Source organism: Canis aureus, chromosome 31, assembly GCF_053574225.1.
Source record: "Canis aureus isolate CA01 chromosome 31, VMU_Caureus_v.1.0, whole genome shotgun sequence".
In the NCBI taxonomy this organism is placed as follows: Eukaryota; Metazoa; Chordata; class Mammalia; order Carnivora; family Canidae; genus Canis; species Canis aureus.
Genome location: NC_135641.1, coordinates 21,332,801 through 21,349,384, shown reverse-complemented (window position 1 = coordinate 21,349,384; position 16,584 = coordinate 21,332,801). Strand labels below are relative to the sequence as shown.

The window sequence follows — 16,584 nt, the reverse complement described above, 5'->3', positions numbered from 1 at the left end:
AACCTTCCCAATTAACAAGACTCCAGGTCATTATGGCTTCACTGGTGTACTCTAAACAGTTAAGGGGGACACCTGGGTGTCTCAGTAGTTGAGCCACTGCCTTTTGCTCAAGGCATGATCCCAGAGTTCTAGAACTGAGTCCCAGTTCAGACTCTGCAAGGAGCCTGCTTCTCCCTCTGCCTATGTCTCTCTCTTTCTCTGTGTCTTTCATGAATAAATAAATAAAATCTTTTTTTAAAAAGTCACGGAAGAAATAATACCAATTCTACCGAAAATCTCATGAAAAACTGAACAGGAAAGAAAAGTTGCTAACTCATTTTAGGAGGCCAGCATTACTCTGATATCAAAATCAGACAAGAATTATGAAGAAAACCACTAGCCAATAACTCTCACAGAAATTCTAAACAAAGTTTTATCAAATGAAACCCAACAACACATTAAAACAGGATAATATGTCACAACGAGGTAGGGTTTATTCCAGGAGTACAGGGCTAGTTTAACACCTTTTTAAAAATGTTTTTTAATTAATCTCTATGCCCAATGTAAGGCTCTAATTCATGACCCTGAGATCAAAAGTCACATGCTGCACCAACTGAGCCAGCCAGGCACCCATTTTAACATTTTAAAAATTAATGTAATTCACCACAACAAAAAAAGAAAAAAACACATGATCTTCTCAATAAAACACAGAAAAAATATTTGACGAAAATCCAATATCCACATTCCATGCTTTGAGAACTATTGATCTACACACAGAGAAAATGAATGATTTTTTGATAAATGGTATCACACTGCCCCTATCCTTCTATACCTTGTTTGCTTCATTTGGTCAACTTTTTGAGATCTAGCTATAGATTCTCCTGCAGGTGATTCTGACATCCCTCACCAGCTAAAATGCCCTGTCGCTATTCTTTGGCTTACACACTAAAGAATGCTGTAGAAACATGTACCAAGTCCCCTACAACATTTACTTTTTACAGCTGGCCCTTGAACAACACGGGGTTTGAACTACACAGGTCCACTTATACATGGGTCTTTTCTTTTTAATTGTTATTTTAAGTAGACTCCATGCCCAATGTAGGGCTTGAACTCACAACCCTGGTATCAAGAGTCACAAACTCTACTGACTGAGCCAGTCAGGTACCCTATGGGTTGTTTTTGTTTCTTTTTAAAAGTAAATACAGTATAGTTCTGTAAATATTTCCTCTTCCTTATTATTTAATAACATTTTCTTTTCTCTAGCTACTTTTTGTCAGAATAGAGTATATGATACATATAACGTACAAAATGTGTGTTAATTGACTATTTGTGTTATCGGCAGGGCTCCTGGTCAACAGTAGGCTATTACTAGTGGGGGAAGTAGAGTTACATGGGAATTTCCCACTGCCTGAGAGGTTGGCACCTCTAAACCCCACATTGTTCAAGGGCCAACTGTATATGGATATTGTAGCTATAATTATCTATTATACTATTCAGAATCTCTTATATGAAGTTTCTCCAGTGAAGTTTTAGAATGAAGTAGCAAGAAAATTTTGTTTTTTTAAGAAAGTATTATGTGTGTATTTCTTTTGCATCTCACAAATAGTGTGAATTTTGTAACTGATCATGCTTTTGATTTGCTTTGGCAAGTATTAGTAATTATAAAAGACATAACTGCGTATCTAATAACTCTGGCTTTATCTTCTCATTTCTAACTCATAGTTTTCTCAAATCTCAAGATTTTATTCTTATTTTTTTATACTATTTAATTGTTTATTTTCTCATCTTTAATCTCGCATCTTTAATTTCTTTGTGGAAAGAAAGAAGCTGTAAATGTTTAAATAAATGCCATAATATCCTATATTTGGGGTATGTGTGTGTGTTTGCCTATTTACCTGGGTAAACAAAGTGGTTTTCTGTCCAGAGATGACTTTTAACGTCTGTTGTCCTTGTGCAGAAGATGTGCTGACTCCCAGGGTTCCCTGGACCACTGATCCAGTAGTCAGCTGTTTTCCAGATGTCTGCGGTGATGGCTGACCAACTAAAAATGTACCCTAAGTTAGAAACAAAGATCTACTCAGTAATTTGTTAAGTGAAAATGACTTGCCCTGACCCTATAAATCACAAGGTCCCATGTTACAAGCTACGATGCTCACCTTCAATTCTGCAACTCAGCCAAAATAACTAAAAAGAACAGCTCTGCCCTCAGTTCTACTACCAACAGCTAGCTAGCCCCACTTCTGAAACTCTGCACAGTAGTTATGGAGCAGGCTGCTGGACAGTCAAGTTCTACAACCTAGTCTTTAAATCTGAATTATTCAGACTGGTAACTACCCATCCTTCTCATTAAGAACATCTAGACCAGAATTCCACGACCTTCCTTAAGAGAGGAGTCAAGATTTAAAAGCAACTAGGGGAAAGAAGGCAGAAACTTATTCTTAATCATGAATCCAATTCAACTCCAAATACCAAAACTTGATAGTATTCCTCTGGTTACTCCCTTGCAAGAGAAAATTTTCAACTGTCTCTTAATACTATTCATTAACTCATGGATTTGGGAGGCAACAGTGTAGCAAAAATTGAGTCAGAAAGCTATGAGTTTAAATCCAAATTCTAGCATTGGCTTAGCAGAGAGATCTCGTACTTAAGTCTTTCTGAACTTCTATCTCCTCTCAAAACAAGCTCAAAATAATAAAGATTCCATGTGGCTATAGTGTTAGTATTGACTCCCAATCCCAGAGATGTAAAAACAAATCCAGTATAATTAAAGGAAGTTGTTAATAACTAAAGGATTTGAAAGATACCAGTCACGAATGATCAGACCTGAGGAGTCTGCTTCAGGATGTAAGATGTGTAAGTCAGGTGCTGGGATATCCCTCCAGGGCCCGCGGGGCTCTGGGCTCCTCCACCACTGCCACCCGCACTGCTACCTCCACTGCCGCTGCTGCCTCCGCTGACGCCACCACCACTACCTGAAGCTGAGCCAGACTGGAGATCTGGAAACACAACGAGATGACAGCAACATCATAAAAAATAGTAAGAGACTTACCAGGAAAAAAAATGCACCCAGAGTGACAGATGACGTTTCCATCCCTTCCCTTTCCTAGTCCCCTTTTTTGGTAACATACCTATTCTGTGACAACAGTGAGGAGACTGTTCTAGAATTAAGGACTGAAACTGATTTTTACTTTCAACTGAAGGACAAATGGTGAGTTCAGCTTTTAGTACAAGAAGAACTTCACTTTAACAAGAGTTCTGACTTCGTTGTGGGAGATCAACAGTCTGATACTGACATTTTCTAACCAAGTGTTGACTAAAATATGCTCAGAGAAGGGCTTCTAAACATTCTGGCATCTCATTCGATTTCAGTGAAACTGATAAAATTAAGTGTAGTTTTACAGAACTCTCTTTTCTGTCTCCCTCTGCCCTGGAAAAAAAACATTTTTCCTCATATTTATAATGACTTCAGTGCCCCATTCCCCCCCCCCTTTTTATATTCCATCTTAAAGCCTTTGGATCCCCTTTACTTCTCTTTTGGTGACATAATGTATATAAACTAAGACTGAGGTGGCTCTCTGGGTAAATAATGGAATCCTTACATTGTCCTTTTCTTACATATCTTTTATATATCAATACTTAGGTATGAGGGAAAAAATGCCAGGATGAGCAAACAGTCAGGAAACAAAATGGTGACTAGCTCATACACTAGATTTTGGCAAGGGCAGCTCATTTCTAGTGAACCTAACTGCTCTATCAATTATACTTATGATTCAGAGGGAAATAATTCCTTTTACCCTTTCCTTTCCAGCACTATCCAAATTGCTTTTCTCTATGTCAAAGCCAAAGTTTCTAAGTCTAGATAATTTCTAGATTAAGTCTAACCTAATTTCTTTGGGGTTTTAAGGCTTAACACTAAGGTTGACTCTATATTTCTCGTTCCATCTCCAAAACTGACAAACTTAAATAACAGCAGGCAGAGAACATTTGATTCCACTCCTACTCCTATGCCCTCCAAAATGCACATAGGCCTCCAGCTACTATCTCCCCAGGTATCACCGGTTTCTAGATACCACTGAAAAGAAGAACTTTTTTTGTTTATAGTTCACACGAACAGTTTTCTCCCCACACTGTCTTAATAGTCATCTCTCTCCAGTGTGATTTGTTCCTGACCCCAAACTCTGAGTAGATAAACCCAAAATAGCAGTGTCATCGCCTAGAACTATGATTATTTAAACCCACTTATAGTTATGTGTATGTTTTAAATCCAGGTGGGCAAATACTACCATCATACCACCACAAAGAGCTACAGAAACACTTCCTGAAACAGGTAAGAGCTGCCCCTCGGGTGGATGAGATGAACATACCCAGAGACCCAAGAACCAAATGATTTAATGACGGACTGACTAGCATTGTTGGTAGCTCGCAGGATGGCTCCTTGAGGAATCAGCAGCAGTTTCCCTTTTCCTGAAGGGTTCTTGCTGTTCGTTGTAAGGTAGAGTTTAGTGCCAGGCGGCAAATTTGCCAAGTTGGCCAAATTAGTGGCTGGTAGCTGCAATGTTGCCATTACTAAAATGGTACAGGAAAAAAAGAAAAAAAAAGTAAAGGGAAAAAGTAGAACTGAGGACAATGCTATCACTAAAAATTAAAAACAGAGCAATAAATTCTTATTAAAAAACACAAACAGTAAACTCTACAGTTTGTTTTCCTAGATATGTAATACTTCAAAGGCTAATATCTTGCTAATCAAAAACTAATTTACATATTAGAAGAGCTTGCCATAAATTACAAAGGGGAATTTATATTTGTACATAAATAGGATGACCATATGTCCCAATTTGCCCAGAACAGTTCCAGTTTATACCTGGGTCTGATTTTTATACTTATGTCCCAATCATTAATAACCGTGACTCTTTTTACTCTCAAAAGTCCTATGGTTTAGACAATCAAAGAAATAATAACCTTATTTTTGGATGAATATATATTTCTTTCCAAAACCCGTTTAAAGCCCTTTTTATCAATTTCTAGTAATGAATGAAACTACAGATTTGAAACAAGACTTCTAACCTCTTTCACTTTTTAAGAACTAAAAAAAAAAAAGAAATGACAACAACAAAAAAGCCAGTCAACAACTAGCACATATAGTATGAAACCAGAATTTACCTTTTGAAAGTCTCACCTATGTCAAAGAGCTTTCACTTATCCCCTAGGATTTACTTCTCAATGCACAAGGCTATAAACCTCTAAATGTGACTCTTCAGTGAAGACTTACACATCAAAATTTCTGCAATTACCCTGAATTCAAATCTCCCTATAATGAAGCCCATAGAACCGAGTGAGTCACCACAGGCACAGGGCTCTCAGAGCCTCCTCTAGCCTGAGCTAGTCTTCTTCTTCATTACTACTCCACTGAGCAAGCCCAGGGAAGCAAGACCCCAGGAAGCTACCCCCCAACAGCAGGGGCTGATATGAAGACTGGAGTACCAGCCCTCTCCACTGCTGCTAGAACTCACCCCACCTTATATCACTGTGCAGCTCAGCAAGCCTCTCTGCTCAGTCACCCGCACCCAGAGTCCAGCCTCACACTGCCCTGCATTCCTCATCTGAACCCATCTCCTCAGCCCATCCTCCTCCCCTGGCTCTCTCATCTTACCCCCAGGAATTCCTGCTGTGATAATGACACCCACTAGAACCCTGACCTCTCTGAAGTCTTTCTTTTTGTGGTATTAAACACTGAGTCCTCTGAAGATACAGGACTTCCCCAGTAGCACCCTTAGCTAAAAGCTATTTTTTGAATCTTACTTAGTGTCTGATGGCCAGGACAAGGAGAGGAGTCTTTGTGCTCTACCATTTGGCTTTCAGACCGTTATTACCCCTCATTCCAGAAGAAAAACCTACTGGCTCCTGTTTGGCTCTACCACCTTAACCCTCTTTTCTGTGCTCATTTACTGAACTCCCAATCACTTCCCCTCACTTGCTGAAGACTGACTCCTGACTCAGTCTTGCTCTAAAGCCAATGATTGTCATCCTCAGTGATAGCACTATCAGTGACTTAATTATCTAGCTTCTCAGGCACCTCATTTTCTAAACTCCAAAGATCACTTCCTCCAACATTGCAAACACTCATTTTTAATGGCACAAATGGACTCTGCCATCACCAACAACTCACCACCTCTGAAATCTTTATTTTGGACATCCACTTCCTTCTTTTCCCTTTTTCTTCTAAATCTTTTTTTTATTAATTTTTTTATTTATTTATGATAGTCGGGGGGGGGGGGGGCAGGCAGAGACCCAGGCAGAGGGAGAAGCAGGCTCCATGCACCGGGAGCCCGACATGGGATTCGATCCCGGGTCTCCAGGACCGCGCCCTGGGCCAAAGGCAGGCGCCAAACCGCTGCACCACCCAGGGATCCCTTCTTCTAAATCTTTTTAATGTTTTATATAAAGTTGATTCTGGTTATTCTTTCAATTTATTATTTAGATTTTATGTTTTCTTTTTTAATTTTTTAACTCAAGTATAATTAACACAGTGTGAGTAGCAGGTGTACAATATGATTCAGACATCCGCTACCCTCATCCTTCTAATTCACTGCAATAATTCTTTAGCCTCATCGAGACCTTCAAAACTTAGTGCATCTAATGTCTTAGGTATATTTTTTCATGCTCTCATAAAAACAACATATCAAGGCTTCAAACACATCCAAGGTGTTTAAACTTGTTTGGTAGAGAAAGCATTAGTTCAGTATCTCAAAATGCTGCTGACAAATGACCATCCCAAGATTTTAAGTCTGAATACAATCCAAAGTGGAGATAAGATCAAATGAAAATTATCTTTCAGACCTGAAACCACTATCAAGAAATACGCTCTATTTTTATTACTCTTGCTAAAACACACACATGCTCCCTTAAAGTAAACCGCTTTACAGACTTCTATGTAAAATGCTACCTGAAAAAAATTAACATGTTTTTATATACTCGTTATGCATCAACCTAATAGGTTTTCTTAGAACCAAATACCAAATAAAACTACTAGCAAAGAACAGTTTATATATAAAGGCCTGCTGCTGAAAGGGACCCAATCAGTATCAGTTACCTGAACCCTGGGATCCACTCTTCTGAGGGCCAGCAGCAGTGACCTGAGCCTTGGTTAAGGCTTGCACTGGCTGAGCAACAATGGTTCCTCCACCTCCACTCACAATTGCTTTGGCAACTCCTTGGGTCACAACTTGCTTTGGACCAACTGCTTTGGCAACAGAAGAGCTGGCCTTGGCTACAAGGATTTGGCCACCACTGATCGCCACAGCCTGTTTCACTGTTGAAGGTAAAGTAGACCCAACTGGCACCCCAACAACCTGTTGAAAATAGAGAATAATCCACCAGTGCTTCTTCTCAGTCCTTTCAAGGGCTCTTAGAACAGAACAGTCACTCTATCAGAGAACAAGGCAAAGTCCTAGATATAAAACATGGAATCTAATTTCATCGCCTAGAAATGCTACCTATGATGTGAATGACAGAATTTTTTACATTTTGGATGTTATTACAATAAAAGGCTATGGTTTTCGTCTTAACCCCAGCTACTATCTAGAACTTATTTTATATGTTTTTTTAAATAAAAAACTTAGAAAATACAGAAATGTAAAGAAAAAAATTCTACTTACCCACTTATTATTTAATATAATTTATTTATTTATTTATTTTATAAGTAAACTCCATCAAGAAGTGGCTGGAGAGTATGGGGAAACAGGAACATTTGTTCACTGCTGAAAGAAAAGTAAATTTGTACAGCCACTCCAGAGAGGTATTATAGGCATATCTACTCAAACTGAAAATTCGCCTATCCCGTGTTATAACAATTCCTCTTTTAGAAATACATCCTAGAGAAACCTTAGACCTGTGTTAAAGGGAACATATACATAACATCCAAGGTAGTATTGTTTATAATTACAAAAAATGTTAACAAACTTAATGTCTATAACATGTAACAACATGCTTTAGGTCTACAGGTAGAGGAATGGATAAACTGTGGTACAAGTCAGACAATGGAATAGCATACATTAGTAAAAATGAACTAGAACTACAGATATCAGCATCAACAAACTCTGACAGTACAAATACTGGAGAGCTGCAGAAAAATATAAGTGTAAATATCTCTAATATAAATCTTCGAAACACACACATTACATGTTATTTATGGCTATGGATTTATGCAATAAAAGTATGAACTGGAAAGCTACACATCCCAATTCATTACAGTGTTACTTTTGGCAAGAACAAAGTAGACTTCAACTCTGTCCTGTTTTATTTGGGGAAAATATATGAAATGAAATAAATATGAACATGCTAATTTTGGTTGGAGGATATGTGAGCACTGATTATATTATTCTTTGTATTTTATTTTAGAATCTTTCTAAATGATAGGATTACCAATAATAGGATTACATAAGAAGTAGAAGAAAACGATAAACCATATACAACTGGTAAATGGAACTTTTATGTTAAATAATTACTAAATCATACATGGTTTCTTTTCAAAGAATGTAAATAAAGTAAAACACATTTGCCATGTGTTTGGACACTATGGTTGATATAAAGGAAATGGTCCTCTAATCAACAGTTATAAACCACAGTATAACACAGAAGAAAGAGTACAAGATTTTATAAGCAGCCAGACTTGGTTTCCCAGCTTTGTTCCATCAGTTAGTAGCTACATAAGTTATTTAATGTTTCTGAGCTTTAGCCTTAGACATCTCATTTATAAAATATAGATAATATTTATCTCATAAGATATAATGTACACAGTAAATGACTGCTGCTGTTGCCCATGACACTTATTATTAACTGAAGAACTGTAATGTATGAGGCTACATAGAGACTCAAAGGATGGAGAACATCAATGGATCCACATTCAGCGAGGGCAGAAAACCTTCACTGTAAATCCTAGATTTAGTCAAATAGAAATTAAAGTATGCAACATCTGGTATCTGCTTTAAAATGTCCTAGAAGAGAAAGAAGATTAGCAAAATGCTGATAATTATTGAAACTGGGTAGCGGGCATACAGGATTCATTATAATAGTCTCTCCACTTTTATGTAAGTTTAACGAAGGAGGGAAAGAAAGAAACAAAAGACTCAAAGAACCAATGGGGAAAAAAAAACAAGTTAACTTAGAACGAAGAAAAAAAATCCTCCCACTATCCTGGCTTGGTTAAAACAATGCCTTAGGATGATCCAAATCTCTTCATTCTGACTGTGAGCCTCATTCTGCAGCAACACGGAGTGTGGCTGTAGCCACAGAGCTGGGCACACTCACCCTGCTCTACCTCACAGATGTGGATGTAGAAACTTTTTTTTTTTTTAAGATTTTTATTTATTTATTCATGAGAGACACAGAGAGAGAGGCAGAGACACAGGCAGAGGGAGAAGCAGTCTCCATGCAGGGAGCCCAATGCGGGACTTGATCCCAGGTCTCCGGGATCACGCCCTGGTCTGAAGGTGGTGCTAAACCGCGGAGCCACCGGGGCTGCCCAGAAACTCTTCTTATTAATCAAGAACTTTTCCCCACATTGGGCTCCCTACTGGGTGTGGAGCCTACTTAAGATTCCCTTTCTCTCCCCCACTACTGCTGATTGCTCACTCTCACTCTCAAAAAAAGAACTTTTCTATATATTTATGGAAAACAGTTTCTTAATGTAGAAAACCATTTTTTGGGTAATGGCAGAAAGTGCCAGCTGAATCCTGATAACCGTTCTTGTTTTCTCTCTCACGGTAAGAGCGCCCCCAGTTTCCAGCTAGGGACATAGCCACATAGAACATTTTCTATCTAGCCTAGTGTTGGTCTGGCTAAAAAGATAGGAAGAGAAGTGATGAGAGCAACTTTTGGGTTATGCCTCCCCGCACCCCCTTTTCTCTTCCTGCTGGCCAGAAATGTGAACATGGTAGCATAAAATGAAATGGCCATCTTTGCCCACAAGCTGAGAACCAAATTTTGAAAATGGCAGAGCAACAAGATAGGAGTCTAGATTCTTGATGATTTTGGAGCCAACATATTAGAACTGCCTTTTTATGTGTGTCTTTTATGTGTGAGAAAAACACTTAAGCTTTTGGTTTTTGGATTTCTCTACTATTACAGAAGCCAAACTTTTTTCCTAAGAGTTTTCACATTTCTTAAATATATCAAGCTTAATAATTCACTGCATAAGCTAAATTACACATAATCTATCTTCATGCTCTTAAAAGCCAACAAAGAAAGCAAAAAAATCTTAAAAGGAAAATATATATGGATTAGACCAGTTTTTTTCTTTTCTAAAATTCCATGCATCTTAACTTGCTTTTTCCACCTTGTACCAACCTCTATCCTTACTTAACTGCTTCAAATTTTCCAAAATATGACATACTTAATCTCTCCAAGAGCTAAATAAATGTGGTATCCCAAGTTGGCCACAGGAGGGCAGTTTTTATTAGTGAGCTTATCCAGTAGGAGCATACCACTCACAAGATTAACCTCCTCCCCTTTTGTTTGAAAAAAGAGAATGAGGAAGTCTGGCATTCTATGGGGAAAAATCCTACACACAGCTGTCTATGGACATCATAAGGAAGACTCCTAAGACACTTAGTTTTGCTTTTTTTTTTTTTAACAATACAACATTTTAGCATAGAACCTGAACTCCTCCCATTCCACAACACTTCTCTCTTTACATGCCTACTTTCCTTCTGGTTTCACAAAGCAGACACCCTTTGTTCTATATTGTTACAAATACTTTACTCTGACTCAATGTTTTTGTTTGTGTCCTGTACAGACCTCTGCAAGTCAGAATTTACTTTAAGAACCAGAAAGTGAAGATTCTATGTATCTAATTTTTCTTCTAGACACTGAAAAATACAGCCAATCACAATTTAGTACTCAATGATAAGAACTGCCATGTACTTAACGCATGTACTTAACATGGGACTTGTCCTTCCTCAGGTAACATTAGCTACTATTATTTATTGAGTACTTGCTCTGTGCTTAGTTCTTTCTTTACAATGATTTCTTTCTTTCTTTTTTTTTAAGATTTTTATTTATTTATTCATGAGAGACACAGAGAGAGAGAGGGGCAGAGACACAGACAGACGGAGAAACAAGCTCCATGCAGGGAGCCTGATGTGGGACTCGATCCCGGGACTCCAGGATCACAACCTAGGCTGAAGGCAGGCACTAAACCGCTGAGCCACCCAGAGATCCCCTTTTCTATACAAATATCTCTACTAATTCTCCTACAACTCTGAAAGACAGAGGGTATTATTCCTTTACTAGATGAAAAAAACAAGGTTCAGAAAGAAAAACCTGTCCAGGTCACACAGGTAGTGTGTAAATGGCTGAGATTTGTAACAAGCTCTAATTACAAAGCTCGCGTTGTTTTTACTATGCCACACTCCTTCCTTCCCACAAGAACCCACTAAGTGCTCAGATGTCCCATTTTATGGCAAAAGCAGCACTTCTCTTTATTTTCATGAAAAAAGATAAGCCAAAGTTGAATGGAAGGTAAAACAGTATCATTTTGTTCACCCTTCTGTTTTCTGGCATAATTTCTGGGAATGCACTTCACACCAATAACCAGGGACAGTCTGTACTTGCAGACAGTTCCTTATCTGGAGTCCAAAGCATGTACTAAATTTCCTGGATAAACAGGAAATGTCTTTCCTCATGCTCTTCTGCTTCTGTACATTTCTTTCACACTCTTCTGTGGCTTTTTCTGGTGCCCTTAAACTTTATTCAGGGCATTCTAGCACAAAACCATCTACTTTTTTTTAGTCCTACATTGTCACTAAGTAGACGGCAATGTGACAAGAAAGCCAATACAGTTGTTCAGGATTACAGAGGGGTGGATTTGTAAAAAGCAAAGTGTAAAAAAGTGAAACTAACTTGTCCAGAGCTTCTGGGCATAAACAGCAATGCTATATTGACTCAAAAACCTAACTCAGCTATTCCATGTATCTTTGGTGAAACAAAATAGATTCTGAAGAATGACGATGTGTCCGAGTAGCAAGTCCAGATAACAATAACTGACTCATGAAAGGACTTTGACAAGAGCTTACTCCTAAGGCCAAAACAATAGCGAGAGCATTAGGAAGCAGATAGGGGTGCCTGTCTCAGTCAGGTTAGGAAAGCCCCAAAGTCAAATTTGATGTTATAGCTTGGTGGTTCCTAAATTTGTTGAATCGTGAGTCAGCAGAACTTGATAAAAATCCAGATTCCCAGGGCTCCCAAGAAGAGTTTGATTCAGAAAGTATGAGATGAGGGCCTTAGTATCTAGACATTTTTAATTATCAGATAACTCATGACCAGCTAAGTTTGGGAAAGTAGTTAATGGACTCTTACAGATTTGAGAACAAACCATACATATTTTAGAATTATAACATATGAATTTTTGTCAAAATCCATGTGCAGTTATCTAGCCTAAACCAAAATATCTAAAGCCCTTTTTCTAGCCCTGTTCTATTTTAAAGCGTTCCTCTTGAGGCACCTTGGGTGGCTCGGTCAATTGGGCCTCTGCCTTCAGTTCAGGTCATGATCCCAGGGTCCTGGGATGGAGTCCCGTGTCAGGCTCCCTGCTCAGTGGGGAACCTGCTTCTCCCTCTCCCTCTGCCTCTGCCCTTCCCCCCTGCTCATGGCCTGCTCCGCCCCTCAAATAATTAAAAAAGAAAAAGGTATTCCTCTCAGAGCAATTCATCTATCCCTAGATAGGCTGGCTTTCAAGTTGAAAAACAAACACTTCACATAATATTCTTGATAGCTACAGAATGTATCTGCCACCAAAATGAGATATTTTAACTCTGTTATGTTCTAAAATCATGCTTAGGTTCCAGACAATGGCTCACAAATTTTAATTAGCCCTGCAATGAGAGATTGTGGGCTCAGCAGACCCAGGTTCCTGTGTCACTTATTAGCTAAACGCTCACAAGGAAGTTGCTTGACCTCTCAGTTTCCTCATTTGGAAAATGGAGTTGAGAGTATCCGCCCTGCAAGGTTGTCTAAGGAGAACAGATAGCATGTAAATGAGAACATCACACACACAGGCATTCATAAGCACAACCAATGCAGGAAAACATGGACCTACATGCCATTTTATCATTATATTAATTCCCCCACACTTCCAAATTATAAAGCAAAAAATTCTCTAAAGAGTCAAGAATCAGTAAACAGATCACAGAGCCTGGACATTAGAGTTGTAAACTACAGCACTCACCTACCAGAAATAAATAAAACAGTAGACCTTGGTCCTGTTAGCTACCCATTTTACACCTGAATCAATTGGGAAATTGTGTCATGAAATCTATCACCTTCACTGCCAGAGAGATAATAAGTATCCCTTTGCCTCTTGACTACTCCTGAGCTCTCTCTGTAAGATGTGCCCCTGTTCTTGTCAATGATTACTGCAAGAGCAGACGGGTTTAACACTAACTTGCTTTTCCAACAGGACTTCCATCTACAGGATTTTCTAGGGGGAGCAACCCTGTCATCTGAATTTTGTCAGCACCTACCTATTATTTAAGGCACCTAATGTTCATTTACATATTGATCTCCCCAACCCTACCGAACACAAACCTTGGAGGGCTGAATCTTTGGTGACTGGGAAGTCCCTTCTCCAGCAGTTAGGACCTGTTTTTGAGGGGACACAGCTATCATGTGACCCCCTTTCACAGTCACATACTGAGGGAGTGGTGACTGGCTAGCAGCTCCTGTTGCAGGCACATGAGAGGCTTCACCAGGTTCCTGCTTGATGATTACCTGGCAACAAACATAATAACACTGAATAATCATCCTATGAATAAAGCCACTAATATTTCAATCTATTCTGCTTGCAGAAATTAATGAATTAATGAAGCTTGGTCTATAAAAAAAATGACTCCACTAGAAGGTAAAAATACTGCTTAAATACAGTCCATGAAAGTTATCAGAGGGATGAAAAGGAGGATCTGGATTTGATCCTGTGTTTCTGCAACTCATCCTAGTCCATTTGTTCTAGATTTTGGTGGCACACACAGCTTGTGCTCTCAGGAGATCTTGCTAGATACCAAGGGCTGCCCTGTGGACACCACTAAATATATGGAAACATGTCACAGAAGTAGGATGTGGTCTTAGAATTAAAAATTTACATGTTGTAGGGTAGCCAACTCCCAACATGCCACAAAATAATTATATAACAAAACCATATTGACTTATGGGATAATGTCCTAATAAATACTCACTTTTGTGAAAGCTCCAAGTCCTCCAGTTACAGGTTTGGGACTTTGAACCTTAGGGTGACTCCCAATTGGACAAAGAGGTGGCATAGATGCAAACAAAGAATCCTCCTGCTGTGTATGTAAAAATACATATTATACAATTAGGATAAAATAAGTGATTTCAGATATTCCAGTCCCTTATATTTAATATAAACCTGTGACATTCTCTAGCAACATAACCAAAAAATAAAAGAAAATCAAAAGCTCAAAACTCTTTGGGGTCTTCAGCCCCCACACTAGCATTTTAATATTGTTTCAGAAACCAAATGCAAGAAAAGGCTATAAACTGGCAAGAACCTATTCACCTGTGCCCCAGTGTATGCTGGGAAGTCTCCTATGATATGCCTCTAATATTTGGTTGACTCATTGATTTACATGTCTAGTCCCCTGCCTGATGGTAAGACACTTAAGGCCTGGCACTGTATTTTCTTTCTTTTCTATCCCTAGAGCCTAATCACTAAATAAATAAACAGGTTCGAGTGTTTCAGTATATACTTGAACCAAACAGTGAGCAGATACCCAGCACTCTAGGTATCTAGGTATCTATTAGCTGAACAAGTCAGATCATATTTGAAGTTCTAATTTTAAAGGCTTCTTTACCCTGAGGGGAAAAAAAAAAGATAAATTGTGAAATGATAAAAATTATTTTCAGGTAACTACATGGCTGACGTATAGAAAAAATACACAATTACTCTTTACTGGACAAACATAAGAAGAAAAATAGCATACTGCCAGATGAATATTTTTATAAGGAAAAATCTGTAACAAAGCTGACCACTCCTAAAAATAGCTGCCTCCTCATCAGAGTAAGTTTTCAAATACATACTGACCGTCCAACTAATAAAAGTGTTGAGGAACATTTTTCACACTAGGAAAAGACCAAGAGGAAGGTAGGAGAGTCTGGAATAAATGATCTTCAAGATACTTATTAGTTTGAAGATTCTACTTAATGAAATTTGCATTATCGACCAACAAATTCTTGCTGACCTTAAACTTATTGTCTTTATAAACTAGAAAAGTGCAATAATGCAGTAAGAGTGTTACCTTGACAGTAGATGTTACAAAACTACTTCCATGAATTTTAGGAATAGGGGAACCTGTTCCTTGGGAGGCCTGGGAGGCAGTAGAGAGCTTGTTTGTAGGACTTCCTGATAAGCAAGGCAGATTTTAAAATAAAGTACAAAGTAAAATGTACAAAATGGAAGTTTAAAACATTTTCCACCACCCTCCCCCTTTTCCCACTATTTTTCATCTTTTTCTTTTTTCTTTTTAAAGATTTATTTATTTATGATAGACATAGAGAGAGAGAGAGAGAGAGAGAGAGAGAGAGAGAGAGAGGCAGAGACACAGGAGGAGGGAGAAGCAGGCTCCACACAGGAGCCCGACGCAGGACTCGATCCCTGGTCTTCAGGATCTCGCTCCGGGTTGCAGGCGGCGCTAAACCGCTGTGCCACTGGGGCTGCCCCTCCCACTATTTTTCATTTGTAAGGGTCGAAAACTCACAACTATGAAATTATGAAATTATTACAGAAAAAATACTTAAGGGTTCCTCCCATGAAATTAGCCACTTCATTAACTTAAAAATAGACAAGTAAGGACATGTAGAAAAGTGAATTATTAGACATAACATACTCTACTACCTGTATACAGGTAGGATATGCAAGGATATTGGTTATGTAACAATGTACCAAATGTATGAATCTGAACGAAAGCTAGCTTCTTCAAAGCCTCCTCACTAGGAGATTATACCTATTCCAAAGTGCAGCTGACATTAAGCAGTTTATACGCCATCTGTACAACTGCCTTTAGGGTCTGATAAAAACAAGTCCCATCATCTATGGGGCACTTGGGCGGCAGTTGGTTAAGCATCTGCTTTTGGCTCAGGCCATGATCCTGGACTGAGCCCCAAGTCAGGCTCTCTGTTCAGTGGGGAGCCTGCTCTCCCTCTGTTGCACCCTCTGCTTGTGCTCTCTTTCAAATAAATAAAATCTTAAAAGAAAAAAAAAGTCCCATTATCCATAGTCAAAAATAAGGCAAGACCAAAAATGGTATCTGATCACCTGCTCCATTTATCAAACTTGCCTGCAAAGACTTTGGCTAATTCCTAAAACTAAACATCCTCAAAGGATACCTATTTGATATCCCTAAATATAATCAAAAGGCTATTAAGTAATTTCTGAAAACAACATTTTTGAAAGGACTTCCATAATTCTAATCACTGTTAAAGGACCTAACTTTTCCAAAAAAAAACTACTTGGAAAGATCCAACATACAGTCATGTGTTAAAATCAATATGTTTAAAAATTTTTAAATCAAAAAAAATAAAATAAAATAAAAATAAAAA

At 38.4% G+C, this 16,584-nt stretch overlaps 1 protein-coding gene across 5 annotated transcripts in view; it reads right to left on the bottom strand.

The window, feature by feature from the left end:
• Nucleotides 1-16,584, bottom strand: part of YEATS2 (YEATS domain containing 2) — a 122,328-nt gene that overhangs the window by 28,925 nt on the left and 76,819 nt on the right. For all 5 annotated transcript variants that reach the window (XR_013369385.1, XM_077879845.1, XM_077879846.1 and 2 more), the window contains exons 13-19: nt 15,285-15,388; nt 14,205-14,312; nt 13,561-13,743; nt 7,070-7,328; nt 4,384-4,545; nt 2,803-2,975; nt 1,875-2,033 (exon numbers count right to left, since the gene is read on the bottom strand). Coding sequence is in view for 4 of the 5 variants with exons in the window: in XM_077879845.1 (XP_077735971.1) it covers nt 1,875-2,033; nt 2,803-2,975; nt 4,384-4,545; nt 7,070-7,328; nt 13,561-13,743; nt 14,205-14,312; nt 15,285-15,388 (1,148 nt within the window). In the remaining variant the exon portion in view is untranslated. The remainder of the gene's footprint in view (nt 1-1,874; nt 2,034-2,802; nt 2,976-4,383; nt 4,546-7,069; nt 7,329-13,560; nt 13,744-14,204; nt 14,313-15,284; nt 15,389-16,584) is intronic.